Source organism: Chrysemys picta, chromosome 3 (assembly GCF_011386835.1).
Source record: "Chrysemys picta bellii isolate R12L10 chromosome 3, ASM1138683v2, whole genome shotgun sequence".
Lineage (NCBI taxonomy): Eukaryota > Metazoa > Chordata > Testudines > Emydidae > Chrysemys > Chrysemys picta.
Window position 1 is genome coordinate 154,313,443 of NC_088793.1, and position 18,501 is coordinate 154,331,943.

At 42.0% G+C, this 18,501-nt stretch overlaps 1 protein-coding gene across 3 annotated transcripts in view; it reads right to left on the reverse strand.

Moving 5' to 3' along the window:
* Positions 1 to 18,501, reverse strand: part of ALK (ALK receptor tyrosine kinase) — a 587,230-nt gene that overhangs the window by 305,989 nt on the left and 262,740 nt on the right. For all 3 annotated transcript variants that reach the window (XM_024114624.3, XM_065589314.1, XM_065589315.1), the window contains one exon: positions 15,246 to 15,447. In XM_024114624.3, the coding sequence (XP_023970392.3) occupies positions 15,246 to 15,447 (202 nt within the window). The remainder of the gene's footprint in view (positions 1 to 15,245; positions 15,448 to 18,501) is intronic.

Consider the following 18,501-nt stretch of genomic DNA (forward strand, 5'->3'; position numbering starts at 1 on the left):
AAAAATGTTGGCGACCTTTTCTTTGAAAAGTTTCCCCCCCATGCTTTAGAGTAGGAACTTGAAATTTAGCAGCAGGGTGGCCTTTGTATCAGGGAAGTGCCTTTTTACATCCCTGTGAAAGTCTGCTCAAATTTGGCCAATATACAAGCCTTGGGTAAAAGAGTAAATTGCAGTTTGCACATACTCAGTAGAAACTTCTCAGCTTTTAGCAGCTAAAATCTCTGAAGATTCTATGCTCATTGAGCATACTTCATCCTCTCTCAGTGTCTAGCAGTGCTTAATTTGTGCCAGGGCTGAGCCCAGCGGGGCAGTTTATAGCCCCGGTACCTCTGGACTTCCCGGATCAGTTATGAAAGTAAAAAAAAAATTGCTTGAGCCTCAGCACCTCTTTCATTACAAATGAAACACTGGCTCCAAGTGCTGACTAGGCTGTATATGAACCATTCCCACAGATCAATTGAGAATGCTCCATCCCCTCACAGCTCCTGTGTGTGAACAGACTGTACATGTGCATCCCAAAAGTATGACTAAGCATGCTCCAGCCCAGGGCTATGGGGGAAAAGCCAGACTTTCCCTGTGATAGCTGCTCCAGAACTAAGAGCAGGGAGTCTGTCTCTCCTGTGCGCTCAGTGACTCCTCTGCTGGTGCCCAGGCAGCACAGAGGAAATAGATGCTTGATTCAAGTGCAGAGGAGGCAAAAGTCTGATTGGCACAAGGAGCCAGGGAGCAAGAATAACTGGCTGGGCTAGGAGACTGGTACTGAGAACCAGTGGGACAATGTGAATGAGGTGATTGGAAGAGGGACCGATTTGAAGAGGAGCTGAGGTGTGGAGTAGAGGGGAGTAGGACTAGCTAAGCAAAGAGAGAGGGACAAGGAATTAGTGGGGAAGTGGAAATCAGAAATGGGATGAGAAACTTGAAAAAGGAGATTGGGATTGGGGCAACTGGAGGCCAAGGTGGATGAGAGAGACAGAACAGATAAGCAGATGGAAGATGTGGAACTGGGATTGGCTGGGCAAGCAGACTAGGGACAATTTCGGGGAGAGAGGGGAAACCTGAGAATGACTAGGAGTTGGGGGAAAGACTGGGCATGGAAAAGGGAGTCTGGAGAGGTGACACTAGGACTTGCTGGGCAAGGAGACCAGGACTGGGGTGAGATGACTGAGGAGTGGAAATTGGGACTAGGTAGGTGAGGAGAATGGGATTGGAATAAGGAGCCAGGAGTGGGGAAGAGGTAGGACTGGGACAGGGCCAGTTTGGAAGGGTTGTGGCAAAAAGGGTCACGCTTGCAGGAAACAGGCAAAAAAAAAAAAAGAATCTTGTGCCCGTTAGAGAACACGCCTCTCCTCACCATTCCTCTGCTGTCAGAAAATACCCGTGAAACCCACTAGGAAAGTGTTTCATTCCCTCTCAGGTGCTGGTCCTCAGAGCTTTCCACACAAATATTAACAAATCTTATTCATAACCAGGACAGATTACTTTTAATAGACCCACCTGTGTTCAGTCAACCTTTTAATACCTGTATATTTATTATGTGAAGTTTCAAAAATGAATGGTATCCACTCAGTATAAAAATCCACTGGATTCTGAGATAAGGCTGTTTGTGATTTTTTTTTCCATTAAAAGGATTTCCCATATTATGACACTAATGTTGGGGATCTAGCTGAGCTACCTCACACCTGGCTGCTAGTAATAATTGGATACATAAATTCTTGGCTTAAAGCTAAATATCCAAAATGATGCCACCTTTAGCAGCACCTATGATACCCAGGGGAGGAAGAAACGGACAAGGACAGATCCAAGTATAGACAGTTAAGTACACAAACTGCTTCCAGAGGGAAGAACCACATCAATTTATTTAACAAAATAATAACTCCTAACTCTCATAGATAGTGCTTTTGACATACAAGAATGCTAAAAAGGCTACCTGCTTATATGCTCTAGGTGCTCCTGACATGACTCAGAAATACACCCTAAAAGTAGCAGTACAATTCAAGGTAAGCCTCACCACTGAGCCATCCAACTGAAAAAGTCAAATCCCTCTCGAACAACTCCCCACCTTGACAATTCCCCTCTCCCCACTTTTGAATGCCCCAGGGAAAAAGATGAACTTATCTAGACTTCTCAGATAGAAGAACACTGAAGGGACAAGGGAAGGGAAAAGGAAGATGCCCCACAAGCAAACCATTTCAAAGTGATATAGGGTGATATCCTGGCCCCAAAGCTTCCATTGAATTCAACAGGAGGCCAGGATTTCATCTTTAGTGTTGATGCTGGCTTAACCCTGGAAATTGAAATCTTCTCTTTACCCATGAGCAGGTATAGCAAGGACAGTGTCATCTTCCCCTCATACTGCCCAGCCATGCATCTTAACCCTGACCCACAGAGTAGGAATGAAAACGGAGTTCAGACTCTATGGAGTCGTCGGCATCCTTTGTGAGACAGCTAACAAGGAGGCCAGGTAATGCCAGTTTAAGGTGGATACTTGTCTGTTAAGAACTGAGACTCCTAGCATCTTGCTTGACACAGGATGTTAAATGACAACTTTTGGTCATCACTGCCTTTGGATGGTTTTGAACTCCTGACACATGGAGGATATTAGTGGAGCCTATTATCAATCCAGTGACCCCTTTAGTCTCCTAAGGCAAGTCACTTAAAGGGGACACTGTAGAAAGTTGTTAGATGTGAGAAGACTGTCTTTCTGTTCCCCATAGTCATGCCTCATTAAGCTTATGTCCAGATGGATCATCTCACATGAATGTTATATATTTCCTGATACAATTGTACATTTGGCTAGAAACCCTTAAGATAATCAGTCCCTTAAAATAGTAATCACTCATCCAATTCACTTTAATACAGGTAGCAATCATATAGTTGAAATAATTTTAAAACTTCAGCCAACAATCACCTTGCACTGAGTTTTTGGATTTTTCCATTGAAAAGGATGAATTGGATTATTCAGGTCAGATCATTAAAAAAAAAAGTTCTTAAAAATCATTTCTCCCTTTAGTATAATTTTACTCCATCCAGGAGGTAAGTTAAAACTGGTCACTGTGATCTGTGAGGGGTTGTGTGTCATTTAAAATAGACCATCTGCAACACTATGCTATGCTTTTCCACTGTGTTCTTATTAGACGCAGCAAAGTTGTAGAAACTTTTTACAACCTCAGTCAATGTTTAGGTTTGGGGCAGGGGCTTATATCCTGTAGTCTCTCCCTCATGCAGAACTCAGCAAGGACAGCATGATGGTATGCAACTGGTTCAAATGCTGGATAAGAATTGTTTTTTGTAGTCCAAAAAAGTCTAGTTTAGTCTCTTTGTGGTCTCAATCCACTAGCATGAACAACACATGATAAATTCAAGGATGATCAGAAAGAGCTCCAATCATTCTCAATCAGCTAAACATTTGTTGCTTCTATTTCAGATGGAAAATTAGGTTTAGTCAACCTATTACTGAGGGGGACAAAAAACAGCTACAAGTGCTCTCTGCTGAGAAAAGTCATAAACATGAACTGCTTCTTGTAAATAATGACAACTATAGTTAGGATTCAGAGAATTAGATACCCAAAGAAAAATGGACCTTAGAGATCCTATGTGATCCTTGCAAACCGCTAGTACGGAGGCATATACTTCTGAATGCTAAGAGGATGGACTTCACAATCTCTTACGCTGTTCCTGTTTAGATAATGTATCAAAGGCTACTGCACTTTTGCCATACCGATCCATTCTTTGAATAAGCATAATGCAATTTAGTGAGCAGAAAAGCTTCTCTAAATGGTGCAGGGCTCAGAAACAACTCAGGGGGAAAAAAGCTAGTGTATAGAGTCAGAGGTTACTGGGATTTTATTCCTACTGCAGTAGCCCTATCCAGTTTTATGATTCTTCGTGGCAAACAAAAACAAAACAGCCATTTGACAAAATGTTAGAAAATGTGTTAAATACAATATTGGTTTGCAATCACTGTACACATAGTTTTTCATGCTTAGCTCTGAAAACACATTATAAAAAGGTGGTAAGTATCATTGTCTGCATTCATAGATGTCGAAACAAAGTCAGAGGTTAAGAACTTGCCCAACATCATAAAATAAATCAGTAGCAGAGTCTGGAATGGAGCCCCAGGTCTCTTCCATAATAGGCTGAATCAAATCCCTGGATCCAAACATTCCTGAACTTTGGGTTGTTCCACTTCCAGGTCAGAACTTTGTAACTTTTGCAAGACTCTGTCGCAAACTCCTTGCTTCATTTTTTATTCTTTTAAGGCTGGAAATTAGTGAATTCTGACCTCTAAAGTATATTTAGTGCTTTCATGCCAAAAGATCTCCAAGCCCCTTACAAAGTATAAAACAAACCCACCAAATTAACACAAAAAGAAGAACAGGAGTACTTGTGGCACCTTAGAGACTAACAAATTTATTAGAGCATAAGCTTTCGTGGACTACAGCCCACTTCTTCGGATGCATATAGAATGGAACATATATTGAGGAGATATATATACACACATACAGAGAGCATAAACAGGTGGGAGTTGTCTTACCAACTCTGAGAGGCCAATTAATTAAGAGAAAAAAAAAAAACTTTTGAAGTGGTAATCAAGCTAGCCCAGTACAGACAGTTTGATAATAAGTGTGAGAGTACTTACAAGGGGAGATAGAGTCAATGTTTGTAATGGCTCAGCCATTCCCAGTCCTTATTCAAACCGGAGTTGATTGTGTCTAGTTTGCATATCAATTCCAGCTCAGCAGTCTCTCTTTGGAGTCTGTTTTTGAAGTTTTTCTGTTGTAATATAGCCACCCGCAGGTCTGTTACTGAATGACCAGACAGGTTAAAGTGTTCTCCCACTGGTTTTTGAGTATTTTGATTCCTGATGTCAGATTTGTGTCCATTAATTCTTTTGCGTAGAGACTGTCCGGTTTGGCCAATGTACATGGCAGAGGGGCATTGCTGGCACATGATGGCATATATCACATTGGTAGATGTGCAGGTGAACGAGCCCCTGATGGTATGGCTGATGTGATTAGGTCCTATGATGATGTCACTTGAATAGATATGTGGACAGAGTTGGCATCGGGGTTTGTTACAAGGATAGGTTCCTGGGTTAGTGGTTTTGTTCAGTGATGTGTGGTTGCTGGTGAGTATTTGCTTTAGGTTGGGGGGTTGTCTGTAAGCGAGGACAGGTCTGTCTCCCAAGATCTGTGAGAGTAAAGGATCATCTTTCAGGATAGGTTGTAGATCTCTGATGATGCGCTGGAGAGGTTTTAGTTGGGGGCTGAAGGTGACAGCTAGTGGTGTTCTGTTATTTTCTTTGTTGGGCCTGTCTTGTAGGAGGTGACTTCTGGGTACTCGTCTGGCTCTGTCAATCTGTTTTTTCACTTCAGCAGGTGGGTATTGTAGTTTTAAGAATGCTTGATAGCATTCTTAAACTTCAAAAAACTTCAAAAACAGACTCCAAAGAGAGACTGCTGAGCTAGAATTGATATGCAAACTTAAAGGAGCATATTCTTAAAGAAGAGCTTAGCTAGGAGATATAGAGCAATTGTACTACAGCTGGTTATAAAACTTTGCTAATGGTGGAATGAGAAAGAGCTTACTTAAAAGGACAGGAAAAATAATGTGGGAAAAGATTGGCAGTATTAATGAGGAATGTTGCCTAATCTTCAGAATGAAATGCTGGAAGTATTTTGGCTGTAGGAAACCAGACTGAGTGTCCTAGAGTTACTGATTGGAATTTTATATGGCAAAGGAACATTTAATGCAGGAACCATTAAAGAAAACACAACTGAAAATAATCCTGGCTTGTCTAAACAGATATACAACACAAAAGGGGCCAGTGCGGGGATGTGAAGATTAGTACAGGATGAATGGAGGAGGGGGTTTTTGGTTGTTGTTTTTTTTAAAGACAAAATATAACCCTCAGCTAGAAAGGCAGAACAGGAGATCTATAAAACAGGAAGAATTGAGTTTAAAAAATAAATCATAAAAGAAAACAAGACATTGGAAAGTCAGAAATATTTCAGCCAAACCGAACTCTGCAAATAATTTTGATGGACACAAACATTTTAAAAATGTTAATGAGAGGAACATTTTCATGCACAGTACTTGAAAGTGGGAAGAAATCGTTTAGAGTGATCTAAGGAGGTATCATTAGGAGTAACAGGATAAAATTAAGCAAAGAAATTTTTAGACTGAACAGAAAGGACAATTTCCTAGTGGTCAGATCCACTAGAGTATGCTATAGCACAGTATCAGAGGGGTAGCCGTGTTAGTCTGAATCTGTAAAAAGCAACAGAGGGTCCTGTGGCACCTTTGAGACTAACAGAAGTATTGGGAGCATAAGCTTTCGTGGGTAAGAACCTCACTTCTTCAGATGCAACTTGCATCTGAAGAAGTGAGGTTCTTACCCACGAAAGCTTATGCTCCCAATACTTCTGTTAGTCTCAAAGGTGCCACAGGACCCTCTGTTGCTTTCTATAGCACAGTGGCTCTCAACCTTCCCAGGCTGGACAAATAGATCAAACAGGTTTGGTTTTGACTGGACAACTAGACCACATGATATATTTCTGTTGCCTCATTGGACAGGATACCATAATGATGCATGCCATACCTATGCAAACAGACTCTCAGAATCATGTTTCCAGCGCAAATACTCAAAGTAATGAGTTCAAAAACTTATTTTCCACTAATATTATTCATTTAAAATGTGCTGTTTCCACAAGCATTCCTGCCAGCAGACTCATTAGCTAAAAAATCCACAGAAAACTAATACAAACAGGGTGCAAACACAACCAGTGCATTTTTTTTTTATGCAAGGGAATCATCATGGAACACTGAGGTATATGCCTAGCTCTAGTTAAGGTTAACTGACCGGGTAGGAGGTGGGAACCTGAGCAGTCCCATGCTGTACCAGTTTTGGGAATAAACTGGGATTCTGCCTGCAGGAATGGCAATCCAGCACTTTACTTCACCAGCAGTAAATTCACTAAAAAGTTTAAAAAGAAATATATCAAACATATTTAAAGACATAGTTCCAATACTGAAGTGACAACTTAATCTACATAATCTAGTACTTGAGTCTCATTGGAATTTAATTCTTTCATGGCTTGAGGCATTTGTACATGAGGTTTATGCTTTCACACAAGGCTTTGAAGGACTGTATTTCAACCTAGCAGCCCTTGAAAGACTATGAATTCAATCATTTTAGCCACTGAAAATAAGCAAGCATGTAACACTTCCTGGTGCCTCATTAGACATACAGACATGTCTTTTTTTCCTTTACTATGGCAGGGATTTTGATGAAAAAATGTGTTAGATGGAGATGAACAGAGTTTCCAAATCTAAAAATATGTTATAAAGAGGGTGGATTCCCCAACAATGCCAAGGATTTGCTCATGATTTTCCTTTGCATTTCATTTCTGAGAGATTGGCTGAGTCTCTGCATAGCTGGTTGGAGGAGACCAGAACTGAAAAAGTTACAGGACATCCAGTTTTCTGTCTGCAATTGATTGGAATTTCACCCATCCCCTTTGAAATCACAAATTAGTGGTAGGTGATCTTCAAAGGCTGAACAGGTTAAATTCAACAAACACCCAAATATCTGGATTCTTATCTGAACTATCTGAATCTCTTGGTTTGGCAAAATTGAGCTGAACTTTAAAAAACCCAGACTTTAAAACAGATTCGATTGGTGGCTCTGAAAAATCAGGTCACTTATTTTGGGGTCACAATACAGATTTGGGTGCTAAAATGGGAACCTAAGTGTGAAAAAAAATTGATCTTAACCTCTCTGTGGCTCAGTTTAATCATCTGCAAAAGAGAAAATGCTACCTTCCTTCTTAACAGGCTGCTGTGAGGCTCAGTGCTTGTCTACAAGGTGTAGCAATGTGCACTACAGGGGTATGATTTTTAAAGCACACTAATGTTCTAAAGCACAGTCTCCATCAGCCAATAACTGCACAACACATTAGTGTAGAAGAGCCATTAGTATGTGGCTGTAAAGTGGTTGGAGATATTTGTGGGAGGAGAGAGGGTGAGACATCAAATAGGTTCAGATTACCACCAATAACAAAAGGAGCTAGCAAGGGGACATTTCTTTTAAGCTGAAGGGCGTCAAGAATGCAAATTTCTTTCTTCTCAGCTTGTGGAGCTATTAAAGAGATGAGTACAGCTTTGCTTTTTTATATATATTATATAAAAAGCAAAAGAAACTACTACAAGAAATAACCTTCAGACTTCAAGTCTCTAAGGTCAAATCTGGCAGATGCTGGTGGTTCCTTCACTTATTGCTCAGACATCTATCAGTGAAATCCATCTCAAGTGAAGTTATACACATCAGAAAGGGAACAGTCTATCATATTTTGTCGGAACCTTAAAAATGTAGGTGTTCTCTTGCATTTAAGCGTGCCCTGTGTAAAGTTACATATGTAACTAATAGTGCATTCTGCAGCCTCTCGGTTCAGATATTTATGCTCACACTTCAAATTGTTTATTTAAGAGAAGCCTCTCTTCATTGTTTTACATGAAAATCGTAGATGACTCCCAAGATTGGCTGAGGCTCTAGACATTATTGTGATGCATATGCATAGCAAGATCATTAAACTAGATGTTGTACATATGCCTAGTAAAAGGCAATCCCCACACCCTGAAGAGCTTACAGTCAAAACAGACACGGGATGAATGAATGGAAACATCATTAGCTCCCATTTTACAGATGGAAAACTTTGACTCGTGGAGGGTAGGTGATTTGCCCAAGGTTACATATGATGTTGGCGAAGAGCTGAGAACTGAACCCTGACTCCAATCCAGTAATTTTACCACAAGACCATCTTTGTTTTGGGACTACATCTAAACTGGGATGGCAGCAGGGTGCTCTGGGTGAGGAGTCATCCATGGTCTGTGGAGCTCACTTCTTGCCCAGTGTCACCACAGCTCAGATTTAAATTATCTGTAAAAATCAAGACACACCCTTGTCCTAGGCTTTTTCAGGCAGGAAGAGAAGGGGGGGGGAGAAATGGTTAAATGAAGTTGAGATGGCTGTGGGGGGGAGATTATGCGGCAGTTTTCTGCGTGTTTGTGCAAGTCTGTTTAATGTATTTTATTAAATTCTGTGTTTTTTGTCATGGGTACACAGAGAGAGGTGAAATGACTTGTCTAAATCCACAAAGAGAGTCAGCAGACAAAGCCAGATTTAGAACCCAGAAGTTCCTCACTTGCAGTAGATTCTCAGATTGCTAGAATATACTGCTTCGCTAAATATGCTTGGAAAACATAAATGCCATCGCCTCACCTGCAATATTTAAGAGAAGAAATCCCTCTTTAAAAAAGTTAATGATGAGAAAGGATGCCTATAGCATTATGCAAGCAGAAAAAGAACAATACAGTACCTATGGCTAGTGGCATTTGGTACAATCAGAAGCTGCTAGGTACCCTTGGAAGGAATTGCATCAGCAAGATGGAATAATGGATTTCTTTATTACAAAGGATCAATAAGTACTGCACAGATTCTCCTTCCCTTACCTTTTGTAGTTGATTCTTTGCCAGCTGAGAGACCACAGAGCAGTACAACAGAAGACAGAATAGACTGGCATCAAAAAATGAATCCACAAAGTCAAATCAACTAGCTCTCTTACTGCACAACTAATCCAATTCCAACAGTGTACAGTAATGTATCACTCCCATAGAAACTTCCTATAGAATTCAAATGCAATTCAACCAATACTGTTCTACTAAAGTTACTTCAAAAACCTGCAGAATTTAGTGGAGAATGAGAGCCTTTCACTATGTGACTTAAAAAACACACATCCTAGAGTTATTTAACAGCGATGTAATCTCCATTAATTTATAAAGGATGTTACAAACATTCTATAATGAAGTTATTTTCTATTAGATTGCCTAGGGCTTTTGCATAAAAGGTGAAGAGATTCCTTATGCTCAGCCTATTCCCAGCCTCAGAAGCCAAGCTCCATTATCCATGCACTGTTCAAAGTGTTCATCATTCTTGACCCATTCTTCCCACAGGGGCTCTTCCATCCTCCCCATCCCATCAAAATGCATTGCTATACAAATCTGCTTAATTGACCTAGTTTTCTTCCTATGAAAAGGATGACAACTTTAGCCAAATAAAACAAATAAGCAAGAAATACAACAGGCAACACATGTGATAATCAGTGTAATGTAGTGACTCTTATTCTGTGATCCAGCAGTTTGTATGACTCCACAGTCCATGGAAGTACACAATCCACTCTAAAGGCAGTGAAAGCAGGTGAGAAGAGCATCATTTACCCTGTCCAACAGTTTTTATGCACACAGAATATACATCAAATTCAATGGGAGCATTGTGCATAAGGACTGCAAGGCTGGGATCTTGCTTGCAAACTGCATATTGGATGTAGTGAGGAGGGCAGTTCCTCCCACATAGCGTTAAAAAAAAAAAAAAGAGTGTCATGGTTTAACACTTCTACTGCTACTGTTTAATGCCTACTCCACAAGCTGCCAACAAGCAGTTTTGGTTGGTTGTAGGGTGACCAGATGTCCCGATTTTATAGGGACAGTCCTGATTTTTTGGGTCTTTTTCTTATATAGGCTCCTATTATCCCTCACCCCCGTCCCAATTTTTCCACACTTGCTGTCTGGTCACCCAGGTTGGTTGGCTCAACCCCTAATCAAAAAGTAGTATCTGACAGTACTTTCTTCTCCCTCCTGTAAATGTACATGAGCTATGAAGACCTTATCAGATATTAATGTGTGTAATTCAGGCTACGGGGGGAGGGGGGGAGGGGAGGGGAGAGGAGAAGAGAGATACTAGCTGACACTATGAGCTGCTTGAGAGATGAGAAAATCTGACCTGAAATTAATCTATCATCAGGCTACCCTTCAAGTGCATTAAAACATGTATTCTCTACCTATTATGGGGCCTGATTTTCAGGTAATCTGGGGGTGCAGTCAGGTAGCTAGACACCTAATTACCAGCATTTGGGTGTACTGTTATCTGTGGGTGAAAAAAAAAACTGGAGGCTGACTACTGGAAGTAAGTGAGCTTTTCCCCACTGGTGCTGGGAGGATCCGCTGTCACTTACAGAGCTGAGATCCTGGCAGTTCATCATCTTCAGGAAAGCAGAGGGGAAATGAGATGCTCACATACAATGGTGAGGAGTAAGGATACGATTTGGTCACGGATTCCATGACTTTAACAGATCTCTGTGACTTCCGCTTCAGGCCCCCCCAGGGGCCAGCAGAGCTCAGGCAGCCAGCTTCTCTTCCCTTCCCCCCACCCCCACCCCGATGGGCTTTGGTTTCAGCCTTGCACTGCAGGGCTCTGGCTTCCATGACTTATGGTTTATTGTCTGTGTCCTGCTGGTGAATTTTAATAAAAATCCCTGTGCCAAAATCTTAACCTTAGTGATGAGCATGGTATAAGAACCCTACACAGAACAGAAAATCATAATAAAGCCTGTCCTAATTACTCAGTGCTCCTTGCTCCATTTGATACCAAGGTGATAGGTACTTTACAAACATGAAAGGTAGATTTGATAGCTGTATTAGGAAGAGCGAGAATTCGCTCTGCCTGAGACTCGGGAAAAGTGAGTGGACAGAATCCACACTGGGCTGCCTTCAGTTCATAAACAGAGGTTTGAGTGAAGAATTGCTGTAGTGCCAGCACTGTTGCTTCAAAGACAGGTATATATGCTAATATAGTTTATCAAATTGGTAGTCATCTAGGATGCATAACTTGGCAATTTGGAACTTGGCAGCAACAGCCAAGATACTACTCAGATCCTCCTGCTCTAAAAGAACAAGTCCCCACCACTTCAGCAAGATGATGCTCCATTAGCTGTTAGCAGTATAGGGCCTAGGGCATCTAGTTGAGCAGTTCTGATAGTCTCCAGTAGATGCCAGTGATACACACACACACACACACGGTTTGTTTCAATAGTTTAGACATGCTTTTCCTCCCACCCTCAGATTTAATTATTCTCAACATTTTCTTAATTTAATGGTGAAAATTGAAAGTTAAAGAGCCTATGTGCAGTACAGCAAAGCACCTTAACACAACAGTATACCCTACAAATGTGAAGCAGTAGTGGCATTGCCAACACAAGCTGTACTTCTGCACAAAGCATGTTTATTAGCCATGACACAGAATAAAAGCATTTTCAAAGAGCCAGCGAAGAAGACAGCTGCTGCAGCTCCCCTAATTACCTTTCCCCAGACATCAAGAGTAATTTACAAGTTGGATAATATTGCTGGAACTAAGCACGATCTAGAGCTGCACACTAGCTCTCCTATTCAGTTTTAAAGACCATGTATAATAGTAGAAATACAACCATTCAGCCCACTCCTGTGAGTCAGGTTGTCTCCTGGCAGATTTTTTATTGCACATTCTCCTTTTGTTACTGGAAAACATTGAGTTTGTTTTACCGAGTAATCAGGCAATCACCATGTCTTGTTACTGGCATAAGCCAGCAGGACTTGATATAATAATCACTCTCTCTAATCTATTACATTAAACAAAGATAGTTTAAGATGCTTGGTACAAATTATGCTTCTTAATGCACATTCTGGGGCACGGAGGTAAAAAAATCAATAAGTAGAACAGAGAGAATGTTAGCTTCACGTATATTCCGATTAAATTCTAAATTAAACAATCACCAGCGCATTTAACTATTCAGAATACATTTGTTCAGCTATGGGCCTGCTGTTTTGCTGCTAACCACAACTTAAGAAAATGTATAGGAAGTCTGACAAATTGAGATGTCACTGACAATCAATCTTAATTACACCAGGAGGAAATATTTCAGCCAATTGTAGCCCAGAAAGATCTAACGCTCTCCCTGACAAATGGCACTGAAATCCCTGGTGAGGCAAGAGACCACTTTTTTTTTTTTTTTTTTTTATTAAAGAGACAATTAACATGTGTACAGACGCTTCCCGATTTATGCAAGCGTTCCTTTCCGGAATGCCTTGCGTAACTCAAATTTTGCATAAGTCGGAAATGTATCTCTGACCATTATGCCAAAAAAAAAAAAAAACCACCACACACACCCCACACCACAAAACACACCCATAAATCGGGTCTTGTGTAATCCAGGGAGCTTCTGTATAACAAATATGCACATGCACAGGGCCAGCTCTAGGCACCAGCAAAGCAAGCAGTTGCTTGGGGCGGCAAATTTGCAGGGGCACAAGAATCCAGCATGGGAGCTGAGAACCAACAGGGGGGCCTGGGAGCTGTAGTTCGTTGGTTAGCTCCCTGCCTATAGAGCCAGCCCTGGAGCAGGGAAAGAACTACATTTCCCAGCATTCCCTTGGCCGCAATTAACAGGAAAGTGAGGGGGAAGGAGTGTGGAACTGAAACCTCATGCTGCAGCTTGCTGTGAATGGTAGGGACAAGAGCCAGCTCTAGGTTTTTTGCCACCCCCCACCCCAGCCCTGGGCTCCCCCCGCACCCCCCTGTTGCCCCAGCCCTGGACTCTCCCCTGCCCACACCCCCTGCTGCCCCAGCTCTGGCCCCCACCTGCACCACCACTGCCGCCTCAGCCCTGGACTCTCTCCCCACCCGCATCTCCTGCCACCCCAGCCCTGGGCTTTTCTTCCTCGCCCCCCGCCCCCCCACACACCTCCTGCTGCCCCAGCCCTGGCCTCTCCCCCAAAGAAAGAATTGGGTGGACTAAATGGACAGTGCACCTCTCTATCTGAAGCCTAGCAAGGGAGATCCCACTAGAATTTAAAATGAAACGTAAGGGAGGGGAGGCTCTACTAGGACCTGGGCAGCTTTAGATACAGTACCAGGCACGTAGGAGGATTTACATTTCTGAGCCATGGAAGCAGAAACTGACTTTTCTTTTCCAGGTTTAGCTAATATTCAGAAAGGGAATCTAGCACCTGCCTTCCAGATTTGAACACCCTCAAAATTCAGGAGTGCTCAAGCTCAATTTGGGCAGCTGTTACTTCATTTCTCCCAAATCAAATATACTGATCCACTGTAACTTGCTGTAGAAAAAGTAGAATAAATTGAGCAAGAAATGCTTCCCAGTGGTTATTAGGACTGGAATTGCTATTTTCAACAGCCATTGCTTTTTTTTTTTTTTTTTTAGTTTTAGTTTTATTTGTTTAAAAGGAAGACAGTAATATTGCATTGGCAAGTTCCCCATAGAAACAAAGAATGGAACAAAAGAATAATAAAGGCACCTCAACTTTTCCTCATTTATGTAGGACAGTCTTATAATATGCATCCAGATATCCTCCAATCACACAAGGTGAAAATTGTTCCACTTTACTGCAGTTCAGTAACCATATGGGAACCAATCCTGTCTGTGTTCTGTGCACATCCAAAATTCCTGCTGAATGACCCGCCCTGGGAGCGAGTTACCAGTGACCCAGGGCTGGGGTGGCAGGAGGGTGCAGTTATGGGGGAGAGAAGGGGGGAGCCAAAATTTTTTATTGCTTGGGGCAGCAAAAAACCTAGAGCTGGCCCTGCACATGCACACGCACACAATTAAGGGACCAAAAGTGAAAATCTACGGAAGGCTCTCTGCACAGTCTAAGCACAGTAGTGGAGGGAACGGGGAAAGAAGGGAATAGGTATGCGAGAAAGATTGTGCAGATGGCTTTGAACCTAGGAGTGAGCGAGCTCCTTGTGGCTCTGCATAGGCATACTATTATCTGGAACTAGGGTACAATGGGTAAAATTCACCCCATACAGGGAGCCCGCACTAGGCCTTTGTGTGACCCACAACCACTGAGCGTGGTGGTCTGTCCTGCTCTAGTGGTGGCTGAGCCATCTACAGAGGCTAATCAGCTTAGATACAATTGTGCCATGGTAAAATTATGCATAATTCATGACAACAAATAGATACATTTCAGGCTGTGGTCATGACAACAAAAAATTGTGTAACAACTGAATGTTACCATAAATATGCATTTATTGACGCAAACAGTGTAATGATTCTACTAAACAAAATATAGGGCTTGTCTGCAGGAACATTTAGTATGTCACAAGCTGGGGCGTGAATCTACCCTGCAGTAGCCTGCCGTGGACCAACTGTTCCTGTGCATCATGCTGAAGGCAATTTAATCCTCTTTGAAACGGGAGTAGATCCAAGTGCATTAACAGTTTTTAAATGCACCTTGGAGCATGGTGTGACATATGTACCACTTAAGTGCAGAGGCCTTGTACCACAATACAATGTTCTTTTGATAATGTAGTATCAAAACCAGCAAAAGCAATATTCTGGTTTGGAAAGGGGACTTACCCATGTTTCTCTTGACTTGGGGCCAACAGGATTTCACTGCTACTTTCGTCAGCAGGGAGAAGCCGAGCAATATAGTCCCCGCTTTGTTGGAGATGCCTGTACACAGACACCTGCATAGTGCATTGCTCACTACTGCTCCTCAGCCAGGGGCTCAAGATGATGGGGCTCATGCTTTCTGATGTATTGAGGAACAGGAATGAACCTAGGAAGAAAAAGGGAACAAGAGTTTTTAAAAAACAGTGCTTTTCAGACCCCCAGATAGAGGAAGCAGTTTGTAAAATGCCGTGGACTGAGAATCTGTACTGAATTGAAGCAATGATTTGACATTTAAAAATGTATGCAGAGTGGACAATGCCATAGAAAATTTTGCAGGGAAAACACTACATCTACAGGTGACTGAAGTAGATTAGGATTTATCAAACATTTGAGAGTTTTCCTAATAGAGAGATTCGCTTGGGGACTTCACCCCTTCAAACGTCTCCTGTGTGATTTAGATCCAAAGTTCATGGCTCTGATCTCTCTGGAATAGGGTCCCAACTTGACAGGTTGGGTTATATTAGAGCTCTGTCAGTGGCCCCATTTGTATTCTCATCCTAAACAAAGCTTACAGTGATTATGTTTCCTGTATAAATAGAAAGCACAAATTCATCAGCTGTGCTCTTATAAACCATACAGTATATTCAAAGCTATTTGTGTCAGGATAAATGCTTGATATTTTTATTGCTTCAGCCATTTATTCTGACATATTAATTTTATATGCACTTAATCCACATGAAAGGTTTGATTATTATCTGGTACATCGACTACCTTCATTTAATCCTATTTCAATAACACCTCAGACTTATCCAGGGGTTCAGAGCTAATGAACTCTCCGCAGATTAAAGCTCACCTTGAGTAAGCAAAATTACCCTCTTTTGGCAGATACCAATTTACCAAATATTCCATAGAACAAGCACTAGTCAAATAGAAAAGGGAGCCAGTTTTTGATACAGAATATTTTCTGTTTTACCATATGCACTCATTACCCCTGTGAGATAACATGGCAATACTACTTTGCACTAGAGACGACCCTTACCTCCTGATAGTGGTGTGGCAGAGTAAGAGCAGTGGCTTCAGCAGATGTAACTGAGCATGCTCAGTTCATGTGAGCATACTCAGTACAAGCCAAGCAGCAAATATGGGGGAGAGGGAGCACGTGACCTCACGTCTCCCGCCGCCCCCTGCATTACCTCTGCTTTGCATTCCCATAAGGCTTTACATCACAGACATCAAAAAGCTTTCTAAAGTAGGCATTAATGTTCACAATAAGTCTTCAAGTTCTGTATTCTCATTTAACTGATGGAAGAACTGAGGCACAAAGAGGCTGAAGTCCTTTCAAAAGTGCTCACTAATGTTAGGTGCTTTGCTTTCTCAGATGCCCAGTGTGAGACAAGGGCATGATTTTCCAAATGCTAACCACCCATAATAAAGGGAAGTACATCTGAAAATCAGATCCTAAATATCTCAAGTTAGGCACCTAATACCAGTGGGCACTTCTGAAAATTTTCAACTGAACAACTTGCCTAAGGGGACACAGTACATCAATGGAAGAGTTGGGAATAGAACCCAGGTGTCCTGACTCCCAGTTCATTGCTCTGACAACTAGACAACACTGTCTCCAGAGGCATGTTAGCAAGCATATACTTGACATCAATTTTAGCTAGCAAATATTTGTCCTGAAAGCAGCATTGGGCAGTAAAATGTCAGAAATAGTCCCCTCATGACAGAAGATTCCATGGGCGGCAAGTAGAGAGAAAGTGAATCCATGAATTACTATTAGTTCCTTTAGTGTCAGATAAGGAGGTGCAAGTCTCCTCACTACCTGGACCAAATACATTTCCTAAAGTTTAAGGGAGTTTATTTATTTGGCTGATCAGTAAAGAGATGGTAACTGTATACATCACCCTTGTGCTTTCCCATCTCTCTCTGTGGTTGAGAACAACAAGAATTACAGCATTAAATCTCATAGCTTTATTTTTCCACCCCCACAAGAACACTGAGATCACAGTGACATGAAAGAGAGCAGAGATGTCTACTCATGGCAGAAAGACACTAAACCCTGCAATAATTGCTGATAACTTGCCAGATTCAGGGGGCCACTGGCTCATCTTATTGCCTTGTGATGGGGAGTAGGATTTTAAAGCTATCATAAATTAGAAGGCAGTTTTGGTTCCTTCACGGCTTACTTGCAGTAGGTATAGGAAAAGTGCTTCCAAGCAAAAGTGCTTCCACTTTTGTGCCCAGGCTCAAGGCTAGACTTAGAAAGACAATGAGACTCTCAAATAGGAAAAGATATCTACCTCAGAGCAACCAGTAAGTGTTAGACAGTCACTACTCTCCTTCGTTTGGGCTATTAACAACAGGGTTTTCTCCCCCAAAGCACTTGCTCATTGTTTCACCCATGCTCAATTCTACCTATGAACTGAAGTGTGCAGGTCTGTCCACATGAAGGTTACAGAGCCGTAGCGATGGAGCAGTCCAGACGGTGCTATGTGGCAGCTGCATTGAATGATCCCATGCTGCACTGTTCCAAAGTGAGGGGTAGAGCGTCATGCTGGAGGAACTGTAGATAAATCTCTGATAATTTTCATATGACTTTACATTGTGCCTCTTCATATAACCTTGTGGTGGGTCTACCCACGTGTGACCTCTGTTTTCATGGGACTTTGTATCAAAGCCTCATTTAGAAACTTTGCATTACCCTTGGTATAATATTATAGCCCCTAAGGATAGAATAAGATAGAAGAAAAATTTCTTTTTGCTAGCAGTAGAACAAGAGCTCCTCTCCCCGCCCCCCACTCTTAATCAATTGCCCTGTTGAATGAATGAGGTGTGGATGAGCAAGGCATGGAAGGCAGCACCTCCAGACAGCCTCAACTGTTGGAGAGGGGCTGGGAGCCAGACCCAAGGACAATAAAACGTGTCAAGTGGGCTCATTAAAGACAAGCAGACATACCGACGGCCTCGGGGGTTAGAAGCAAGCACCTTCTTTTGGAAACACCCTCTTTGCAGCATTGGGACAACACTCAAAAGAAAGCAGCACAAAGGACCAATGGACACAGACACAGAGTTTGAATCTGGTATAGATTTGCATAAGAGAAAAGCTGATATAAAAGTGAGGTGTCTTGCAGAGGACCCCGGGTCTCGTCTTGTCAACATGGGAGCATCGATCCGGATCGGCAGAAGCCCGGCTCCATCCCCTCCCCCATCTAACTCA